This window comes from Danio aesculapii, chromosome 15, assembly GCF_903798145.1.
Source record: "Danio aesculapii chromosome 15, fDanAes4.1, whole genome shotgun sequence".
NCBI lineage: Eukaryota > Metazoa > Chordata > Actinopteri > Cypriniformes > Danionidae > Danio > Danio aesculapii.
In genome coordinates, this window is record NC_079449.1 from 38,198,574 (window position 1) to 38,210,727 (window position 12,154).

At 34.2% G+C, this 12,154-nt stretch overlaps 1 protein-coding gene across 8 annotated transcripts in view; it reads left to right on the forward strand.

Annotated features, from left to right (window-relative positions):
* tenm4 (teneurin transmembrane protein 4) overlaps positions 1-12,154 on the forward strand; it is a 493,967-nt gene that overhangs the window by 338,663 nt on the left and 143,150 nt on the right. For all 8 annotated transcript variants that reach the window (XM_056474308.1, XM_056474302.1, XM_056474300.1 and 5 more), the window contains one exon: positions 9,557-9,742. In XM_056474308.1, the coding sequence (XP_056330283.1) occupies positions 9,557-9,742 (186 nt within the window). The remainder of the gene's footprint in view (positions 1-9,556; positions 9,743-12,154) is intronic.

A 12,154-nucleotide genomic window follows, 5' to 3' on the forward strand; every position in this document is an offset into this window, starting at 1 on the left:
TGTTTAAAATTCTAAAGCTCAAAATACCTCAAATTTCTGCATTTCTCTCTTTAACAGCAACTCATCACATGTTTATGCTTGTGCATGAACTGATTTGCGTTTAAATCTCAAAATGAAGCTTGATGCAGTTCTTTGCTAATCTCCACGCCACCTGTTGCCATGAGAGCAGAGGCAACAGGTGCCAGTGTGCAATTTACCTCTCACTTCTCAGCTTGTGGGATTGAGAAAATTGGGAGAATCAATATATGCAAAGTGCTTCCGCAAATATTGAGATATTGTTTTTTTATTTATTCATTTATATATTTCTTTTGCTGACACTTTTACAAAACGTACTATAAAGTGCAACAGTTCACAAAGTAAAATATTCTATAGGGAAGCTGGTATTTAAAGGGCTTATTGATTAATCCTTTGGCATGTATGATAAAACCAGCATGATTAGAGTGTTCAGTACATCATGTGTTTAGCTGCTAAATTCAAATCGGCTTTTCCAAGCCACTGAAAGATAAATAACATTTATTTTAGGTTTTAGACATTTAAATACACATAAGTACTAGCGAAACATAATGTTTACGCTATTTTGGTCACACTTTGGAGTAAGGTTTCATTAGTTGACGTTAGCTAAAATATTTACTAACCTGAACTAAGTATGAAAAGTACTTTTACAGCATTTCTTAATCATGATTCAACATTTACTAATGCATTATTAACATCCAAATTCATGGTTGCTAAAATTAACTGATGCACCATGAGTTAACGTGAACTAACTGTATTTTGTTTGCTAACATTAAGTAACATGGACAAATACATTAATAATTAGATTATTTATTGTTTGTTTATGTTAGTAAATGATTTAACTAACATTAACGAATACAACCTTATTGTTTTGAAATACATTCGACAATGTGTGTTATTCACATCAGATACACACTGTTTACTAGAATGTGTACTCCGTTCTTTTCCCAGACGAAGTTGGAACGAAGTTCTTATATAACTGTGAATCAACAGATATATCATAATTGTACATTGTAATTAATAGGTATTTACATTTAAATGAACTATTTGGTGGAGTGCACTTATTATATACATGCTGGGGGGTCGCTAGACCCCATTTACTGGGGCATGTGCCCCAATAAAAATATCCAGTGCCTCAGTAAATGCTTTGAGATACAATTTACATTATATGCAAGTGTATTAATTAAGAGTGGTAATCCTAGAATAAAGACATTTTCTCTATGTGCAACCAAACCAACGCTGGTGAAAGAAATATTTTAATCAAAAGGCAAACTGACGCATATACACAGAAAACCATAACCGTGCACCTCACGCACTGCTCCTGCTTGATGATGACGCGTGCTGCTCTGCTCCCGGAATGAGTCCTGGTTGTGAACATGCACGCCAAAAAAAAAATGCAGGCTGCTCATGTGTTCTGAAACTGGCAAAGCAGCTTTTCATGTGTCGGCACGTAGTGAGTTTTGCAACAAAGTTTAAATAATGTGATGGTGATCTTATTTAGACTAAGCATGGCTCCTAGTATTTTTTTTGTATGAAGCAAAAAGGAGGGATGATGAGTGAGGAAGGTAAGACTTAACAAGCCTTATTCTCAGCCATGTGTCAAGACTAAGACAAAAGATTTCATTTAATATTGATGCAAAAGATTTACTTCAATGATCAGTGCCCCAGTACTGCTTTATGTCTAGCAACGCCCCTGTATACATGCATTTTTATTTTTATTTTAACATTCTACCTATAGTTTAAATAGTATCTGCATGTTCATGTAATTACACTTTTGACAATCCATTACACCCTAACCCACCCTTAAACCTACCAATTCTACCAAACCTATCCCTAACCTTACCTGTATCCCACCTCAATAGCACCGAGTGTTGTTCCATTTATGAACATAATGAGTACTTATTTTTCATGTAAGTAACTAGTAGTAAAATAAATTATGTTGATCATGTGCAAAAAAAAAATAAAGATTCAAAATGACAGAATAAAACAAATATTAAGATTTTATTCAAACCCATGCTTAATAAATAAAACAAATACCATTTTTAAATGAGCCTGTCATTCAGACTCGTTTGATGAAGTTAACAGTGTGCCATTTCTTTTATCTCATCAAGAATATAGGGTTTGGTCAAATTCTCCATGGCTTCAGAGCAGTTTAGTCCGCTTCCCTTGACCGGTCTCTCGGTCACGCCTGAACACCTTCCACAGTGATTTTTCCACATTTAAGCTGTTTCGGTCACGCTGGTTAGGCCTGCATCAGGAACTAGACTGAAACTGCAGTGTGTGATTTGAGCTTCTCATGCAGGAGGACAAGGACCCCCGCTTCTGTTAAACCAGGGTTTCTGTTTAAAATCTAAATCTTACTCTAAAAACTGAGCATTCATGCTTATAATTTCTAGTTTTTATTTTATTTATTATTCCAACATACTTTCAGTGAATATACATTGTTTTCAGTTCTTTATTTCAAGTAATTTCATTAGTTAGGGCAGCACGATGGCACAGTGGATAGCACTGTCGTCTCACAGCAAGAAGTTCGCTGGTTCAAGCCCCAGCTAGGTCAGTTGGCATTTCTGTGTGGAGTTTGCATGTTCTCCCTGTGTTCGCGTGGCTTTCCGCTGGGTGCTCTGGTTTCTCCCACAAGTCTAAAGACGTGTGCTATAGATGAATTGGGTAAGCTACATTATCCGTAGTGTATGTTCTGGTCTTCCAGTTTGGGAGGTGGGCTTTGGGCTAACAATCAACCTCGTAAAAAATGTTTATGTTATGTAACACCAGCCTGGTGTGGCTAAATATCAACTTTAATATAAACGGCCCTGGGAGTAGGTAAGTAAGTTTCATTAGTTAAGTAGGAACAATCTTGTGCAGCATTTATAAATAATCATAATCCTACATTTACTAAATTCTAAAGTTGTGCTTGTTAACATTTGTTAATGCACCTTGACTTAACAAGAATTAAGTGTATGATTTACATTATTTCCATTAACTGATATTACCAAAGATGAATACATAATGTAATAAACATATTGTTTATTTTTCATTAATAGTAGTAAATGCATGAACTAATGCAATTGTATTGTAAAATGTGGCTCACGACCCACCTCGTAATTTAATGTAACGAAACACCAACCTGGTGCAGCTAAATATCAACTTCAATATAAACTGCCCTGGGAGTAAGTAAGCTTCATTAGTTAATATGTATTTACTAACATAAACAAAGTATATGGTTGACATTATTTCCATTAACTGATTTTAACAAATATAAATAAATACTGTAATAAATATATTGTTCATTATTCTTTAATAGTACTAAATACATTGACTAATAGAAGCGTTTTGTAAAATGTTATCATAATTTGTACGTAATCGTAAATGTAATTTGTAATCAAAAAGTTGTCGCTTCACCTCACAGTGAGAAAGACACTGGTTCAAGTCCCTGCTGGGCCAGTAGGCATTTCTGTGTGGAGTTTGCATGTTCTCCTCGTTTTGGCATGGGTTTCCTCCAGGTGCTCCGGTCTCCCCCACAGTCTAAAGACATGCGCTATAGGTAAACAAAGTTGGATGTAGTGTATGGGTGTGTCTGTAAATGAGAACACTGTAAAACCCAACAGTCAACTTCATCAAATGAATAGTGTAGTTAACTCAAAATTTACAAAATTTTATTCTACTCATTTGAAAAGAGTTTTGAACTCAGTGTTGAATGTAATGAATTAATGAAATTCCTCATTACTTCAACATAGATGGAGTAAGTTCACTGTACTCATAGATTAGTTTTTAACTTAATTGGTTTGTAGCAATCGGTTTCCTCAAACGGTATGAGTTGCCTTAACTTATTGGGTTTTACAGTACTCAGTTGGTTTGAGTTCTCTCCATTGATTGGGTTTTACTGTGCTCAAATTGCTTCATTTACTCAAATGGATTAAGTTCAAGTATTCATTTGGATTAGTTTTTGAACTTAAATGTTTGTTGCAATCCGTTTCCTCAAATGTTTTGAGTTAGCTTAACTTAATTGGGTTTTATGGTGTATGTATAGGTATTTCCCAGTACTGGGTTGTGGCTGGAAGGGCATGCTCTAACATTTGCTGGAATAACATTTGCTGGAATAGTTAATGGTTCATTATGCTGTGGCAACCTTTGAAATAGAGACTAAGAGGAAGGAAGATTAACAAATTTTATTCAGTTTTCTCAATTATATTAACATGCATTTAATATAGTCAGTAACAGCAACAGCATAGTATTCATTTGATTACTTGTTAATGAAAAAAACTATCACTGATAGTAACGCCGTTTATTTATAACTATTTTGTTTTGAATATTTTTTATATTTTGTTATCCCCATCTCTGTCTGACGCACACATGAAAATAATCGTACATGTCGAAAGATCAATAAAATCGACAAATAAAAGAATAATTCTATTTTAGTCAAGGATTAGAACCCTGGGTGTATCTATGTTTTATTATTATTACTATTACTGTTGTTTGTTTGTTTGCAACACTAGACATAAACCCACATTCAGTTTTCCTGGATCAGATTTAAAGCAGGCACATTTATTATTGATGTTCCTCCAAAAAGCTGAAATGCAGTGACGGAGTGTCATTATTTTGGTCTCTTCAATAGTAAACAGCACAAGGCTTTAGAAGATCAGAGAACTAATGGAATTTTGCTTCGGCAAACTTTTGAAACACCAATATCTGTGAATATGATTTTGACTTTAATGTCAAGCAGACAGACTGACCTATTAGGTAATCTGCAGGGCTTTGCTGGAAATAGCCATTTAAAGCCGAGCTGCTCAAGCTGAAGATGCGGCATGACTGAATTATTACAAGTCCAGTCTTCTATCTTGAATACACACACACATTTGAATACAGCAAATTGAAAACACTGTTATTATTAACACAGTTAATACATTTATCAGTGTTATTGAAAAAAAAATTTATTAAAATAGTGTGTTCTTTAAAGTGAGGTTTGAAAAAAAATAAGAAATGTAAATACTGAAGCGACAGCCAACACAGGATTCCGCTTAGTCTTAAAACCTTCTTCGATGGGTTATTTTCACAATTGATTATGGCATAGTAGTCAAAATAAGACAAATGAGCTCATGTATGAGACGAATTCTGGACCTTTGTCAGTGAGGGATGGGTCTTTCAAACCCCCTGAACCCCCCCTAACTACAGACCTGAAAAAGAAAATCAAACACAGAGAGTCTCAAACATCCTTTTTTTATAAAGATCTTCTTTCTTCCACCATTTCTCCACATCTGACCTGGTCAGAACAGCAGAAACTGTTGCTAATTCACCAACACTGAATGTGCTAGTGCACCCACTGGCAGGTAAAATGCTGAAATTTTACTAAGCATCGCCAAAGCATGTTAGAAATGTATAAAATATCGACATCAAATAGTAAATGAGAAATAAATGACATAAAGGAATAAAAAATTCTATGGATGAAAAATCACAAAAAAGTATAATAATTATAAGAATAAGAGGTGTAGATTATTTAAATAAGGCAAATGAGTTAACTAACCATTTCTAACAGTGTACATATATTTTGCAGCCAGTTTAGATGTAATTCCGCCCCCTCTATGAGTATAGAGAAGTGTATCTGAGTTCTTTAAATCAAAGAATTAATTATTTAATGTTTCTCTCGTGAAAGTGAATCAGGCTTAAAATAAATATGTAATTCAAAAACACATACGACAACGTTAATAAAGCTGGGCGACCCGTCCAAGTGAAGTCTATGTGTGGGAAGCACTGATATATTACATATAAAAGAAAGATCGATATAGTCTTAAATAAATGTGATTTTTACTCGATGAGTAAAATCTAATAAATTGTTAGAATCAGCAACTACTGACAAGTATCACTATTATATCCAAATAATAGTCAATGTAAATATATATGGTGTCAATATAATTGTAAATATAATTTAGAAAAAAAAATTGACAAAAATGTTATGTAAGGTAATGTTGTTCCATAATGTGTGATTTTTTATTTTTATTTTTTTTTTATTGTTATTATTTATATTCCCTTTACACTAAGGGAACGTAATCTGCTTGTTTTTACCCTTGCAGAGAAAGCCTAGTTTTTACATTTAGTTGATTTCTGGGTTGGTAGATGCACCGGAGACCCAATTATAGACCCGGAAAAAGTCTGGTTTTCACGTTCTGTCCCCTTTAAGAGAAGGGTCAGTAAATGAGAGCAGAGGAAAAGAGCAGTCGAGTGTCTCCTAGACAACTTTAAGCAGCTCTGAATGAAATGCCATTAGGATGCCTGTAATTGAAATGTTGCATGTGAAATTAGGGGCATTTACATAATTTAACAAAGCCCCTGTGCTGTAATTAGAATGAGGGAGGTTTTTTCTTCTTCCTTTCCTTCAAGCTTTTAAATCTGGTAATGCCATGTTATGGTTTGTGCCTGAAAAGATGAACTTAACTCTGTTTAATTTGTAAGAATGACAAAACGTGGAGCTGCATGAACATAATTGACTCATTAATGGCCCATAGACCGCCTTCTGTCCTCATGACTGATGACTGCATACATTTAGCTGATCAGACACATAATCACCGCTTCATACGCTGAAGAGTTGAATACTTGACGCATTGAATGTCAATGAATGTTCTTTTTCACTTGTATACCACCAAATAGTATGTGTGTGTGTGTGTGTGTGTGTGTGCGTGCATGCTTGGGTTTATTTACTTTAGTCAAAATACTTAATAAACTATAGCTGGAAATAAAATTATGATTAAAGGTTTAAGCCTCATTCACACTACTAGCAACTTGCAGCGGCAAAGTGACAATCATTTCATTTCAATGTAGAGTGAGCGTCTTCCAGTGACCTCCGTCTACAAGAGCGACCGTTTGGCGACCAGGTGTGGTAAAGTCTGGATTGCATAAGCGGCCGGCTGGAAGTGTGATATCCACATCAATATAGCAGCATTTTTTATGATGCTGTATAACAATAATTAATATTTTCACAGTACTGTGACAGTTGGTTTTAGGGTTGGGGTAGGGGTAGAGGTAAAAAAAAAGATTTTTTTTTGAGTAATTTTAGTAGATAGCATAAATAATATTCGGTACAACTACTGTTTTTACGTTACTGTGACTGTTGGGTTTAGGGTTGGGGTGGGGGTGGAGCTTAATAAAATACAATCAATGGGCGTGTCAAGTGATGTCACAAAGTTGAGAATACGGTATTATCTTGTATTCTCTGCACTGTAGACCTACACAGACTAACGTTTGCAGCAGGTCACCACCCAGAGTGACAGGCAGCTACAAATTTGCAGCTATTTTGAATGAGGCATTAGATTGGCTTTAGGGCTATGTTTAGTTATAGTGGATATAAAATATTATAAGGTCAGTATAAAAACAGCAAAAGGTTATGACATTTACAAAAAGATGTCTGTATTAATGTGGGTGGGCATTGGTATATTTTTCATCCAATCACACAATCAAATCAGTCAAAAAACCTTGTATTCCACACTCTAAACAACATCTGTAAATTAAGCCTGAGCTCACGAGGAAATGTAACTATTTAACTTTTTGCAATTTTAAAATGGAAGTGTGGCACCCAACCCCACTCCTAAACCAAAACAGTCATTGGGGGATAAGCAAATTGTACAAATGAAGTTACGAATTGCTATGAGTTTGTGTTGGTAAACTAGTGTTCGTTTTCCCCTATTTTTTATGCTTTTGAGTTACATTAATGGACATTGATCTTTCCTCCAACAAGTTGTGATGTTGAAAAGTTTGAAAAAGTGACTGTTATTGACAATGGAAATGTATTGATTGACAGTATTGATGTTAGTGATCGTACAAAACCTGCAAATAAATTGACAGTACCCTCACAAATCTATCATTTAAATTCAAATTCGTAAGAGGAAGCTATACAATATTATATTTGTGCAAATACATTAGATTAGTCGGTACTGGAGCCAAATTTGGAGCTTATCTAACAAAATAACTTACGATAATGGTACAAAAACTATTACACCCAAATTTATGTTATAGAAAAATATTAAATACAAATTTTGAAAAGAGGAAAAATCAAGAAAAGCTAAAAAAAAAAACCTAAAAGAAAATATTGAAAGCTGCTGGTTATAACTTTTTTTTGCTAAATTTTGCTTTTTTTTATTGTTTTATCTTTCAATTTCTGAATATGTTTAATTAAAATATTAATTAATAAATATATCTGTTTAATAAATCTGTTTTGTTTAAATGCACCAAAAAACTTCACTGAAATATTCATTGAGAAATGGATAAAAATATTCATTTTCAAAATGGCGTGTACTCCGTTATGCTGAACACTGTATACATACATATATATATATATATATATATATATATATATATATATATATATATATATATATATATATATATATATATATATATATATATATATATATACACACACACACAGTCCTCAACATAACAGTACACGTCATTTTGAAACTGAATAAGCCATTTTGATACTGAATAATATTATTTCCTTTAACTTTTTATTTCAAACTTCTAAATTGTCAATATAAGTCACTTTTTGTTAAACTCCACTTTAATTTTCAACATAAAAGGTCAACAGAGCAGAGATCAAGGTCCCATACTGAATTCATAACAATACATCAAAAAACACCTTTGAATTACAAAATAGAGAATAGTTCTTACAGCGTATCATAATGTTTTGTTTCTCTCAAATTGAAACATTGTTAAATTGTCACAACTATTGTTGATTGTACATGTTTATATGTATGTAAATATGCAAGTTAAATATGAGTGTGCTGGTGTTTGTGTAACGGTGTGTTTTTTTGAATATTATTTATGTATCATGACATTAATGTCATCTTTATAAAAAGAAAAAAAAAATGCATTGCTTCTATAGTCATATTTTGAACTTCATCTTTTTTTGAACTAGGCATACTTTTGAATTTCAACATTAATCACCTTTTGTTTGCTTTCATAAGTAGCTTTTATATTATGCAGTGGTGTTTCTAGATGTGGTGTGAATATATGTGCGTTATGTGAATTAACTGACACACCTGAACCTTCAGTTAAAAATGCAGAGTAAAACAGTCAAATCTTGGTAAATTTGTGTAAATTGATTTTCTTTTGAAGAGAAACACGTTTTATCTCTTTACACATGCAACAAATCTGATTTAAATAACCCAGTGTGTGTCTACATGTATAGAAAGTTAGAAATGGATTTTGTTCTTTGACTTTTCTTTCTTTCGTCCTTTTCATTTATCCGGTTTGCCTACTCCCGTCCACACAATAGGAGGAATTCCCTCCAAAAAAAAAAAAAAGGGGGGTGGAAGAGATGCGGCAGAAAATCCCCAAACCCCGGCTTTGTAATGGTTTTATTAGATTTGTATTGTCCAGAAGGGATTGCCCCCTATTATGAGCTGCAGGAATTTCTTTTCACTCCTCATCAGACAAGGTAGCGGAGCGTGGCCGTCCCATCACTGACAATAACTCCTGGATCTGCTTCCTCTTTTCCCCTTGTCCCAAATACTACTGGGTAACACCTCTCTTTCTCTCTGTCCCGTGTGTCCCACAGAGCTGTGCGCAGCGGACTGTGGTGGACATGGCATCTGTGTGGCGGGCAGCTGCCGGTGCGACGAGGGCTGGATGGGCACCGGGTGCGAACAACGGGCTTGTCACCCTCGCTGCAGCGAACATGGAACCTGCAAGGATGGAAAGTGCGAATGCAGCCCGGGATGGAACGGAGAACACTGCACTATCGGTGAGGAGGAAGTGGGACGTGCTTGTGTTTTTTTGTGTGGGACGAAGGGGTGGACGAGGAGGTGTGAGAGAAGCATGCGTAATTGAATTTGTGCAACTCGGCATAGCATGAACAGGTTTGCTCAAGGATACAAAGCTTGTCTTCATGCATTTTAATGTGGGAATGTGCTAAGGTGTCTTTTTCATCATTTCCCTCTTTTCTTATTCTCTTTTCTGTCGCTCCTTCCGATTAGTTCATTTTGAACACAAACATTTGCGCTGCACGAGAGGAAGCAGTCACTGGAAAGACATTCTTTACGTTGGGGAATTAAAGTAGAATAATGTGAAAAAATATTCATTATTTTCTTGCAGTTTAATTTTTGGTGATGTGTGTAAGCTGGAAGTTTTGATTTAGTTTAGTAAAGTAATAATGCACTAGAGACTGTTTTTACAACTGCTAAGGTATTATTTGTGGCAAAATCCATATCAAAATTGTTCTTATAAAATATTCAGTTAGTTTTATCGAGCCTATAGACCAAGGGCGCCCAAACTTTTTCTTATAAAGAGCCAAAAAACAAACTTGATTGAGGGCTGTGGGCCGAAGTTAAATATACCAAACTGCATTACATTGCATTTGCTCATTTGTTTGCTAATTGTTTAAAAATAACTAGAAAAATTTGCTTTAAAACATATTAAATGATGATGCAGTATAATTTTTAACGTTTTATAATCAACTTTTTATAGTACAAATACAATCACATTTATAACACAATGAAGCTCATTAGTGAATACACTAGTCGAGCTGCTCCTTTCTTTGATTTGCTCACCGATGTCTTGTGCATTGTCCTCTATCTGTCAAGTGACCGTATTTTCATTTTAAAAGTCTGATTCATATGAAACATTTCATTTAATTGGCTTTTTTGTAGCTTAATTAAACAAAGAAACAAAAAGGTATACATTAAATTCGAAATGACGATCTCTGTCAAAGGCATTCTCCCCAAACAACTCCCCATTATTCTTCATCTTTTTTAATTTTTATAACTTCTGAGAATTCAAAAAGAGCCACATATTGATAAATAATGTTACGCTAAATGTTTTAACATTTATTATTGAATTGTCTCTTGTAAAAGATGAAATTGTTTAATAATTATTAAGCAGGAAATGGGTCAATGGCATGACCACATTGAAGTAGTCTATAAATCTTGTGGTATCATAGGTAGGGCCAGACAGAATCTGCTGACATTTTTTGCTATTTATGCACAGAATATTGTGAAAAATCTGTTGATTTATGCTGAATGATTTTGGGAGTATCATAACTACAAATGGAATATGTTAAATAATAAAAAAATACTTTTTTAACTTTTATTTATTGTTTACAATGGAAATCCTATTAGATCAATTTATTTAGTGAACAAAGCAAGTCTCTCATATATAATATATCTACAATATATCTACTGAAAAACAGAAATTATTACTTTGCAAACTGTATTGTAAGTAAATCACATGATCTCTTACTTATTAGTCAGTAATATTACTGAAATTAATTTAAAAACTGAATAAATATAAGTTTACACACAACTAAATAAATAGACTCAACAATGGGCTGAAAATCTGCGGAAATCTGTGCATTTCTGCGCGTGCAGATTCCGTGTGGGCCTAATCATAGGTGATACGCAAAAGTTTAAAGTGGTAATGAATTTTATTTATTATTGTTTAAAACTGTTCCCTGATATTCACTTAGTTAGCATCCATAAAAAAATATGAATTTTATGAAAAAAAAAATAAAATAAATGTTCCAGCCCCAGACCTACGTGAAATATCACATAGTTGATTAATGACTAAAATGATGCAGACTAACAATTCATTCTATGATGGAGCATATAGAATGCAATTATATGCCACTTAATCCTTGTGTATTGTTCAAATTGACTACCCTTTTCGTTATGTTAGGGACTGTTTTGCCCAATTGACTTGAATTGAATTGATTGAATTGCAAAGCCTTGACACCATATAATCATACATTCTTGGTTGTGGGTGGTGTTCCCTGTTAGGAAGACCTCACCTAGAGTTGGAACCATTAACCCTTTAGACAGTTCCTGGCTTTTATATGAAGTTCTATAGAACAGCAGTGTGTGTGTGTGCGATATGTGTACCAATCATGTCACCTCCGACCTGTAACTGAAACACACGCACTCACTGCCAATAGGCTGGGACACCACACACACTCATAGGCAATAAACTGGAACACCATACACACTCGCAGCCCGTAGGCTGAGACGTCACAATATACTTACTATGTTTACAATGTTCTGAGAGCTGAAGTGCTTATTTTATTTTCTTAGACATAGCAAGGTAAGTGCACAAAGGTCTCTCTCAGACTTTCTGACACACTTACAAATGCACACTATAATCCATAAAACTCCATATAAAAGTC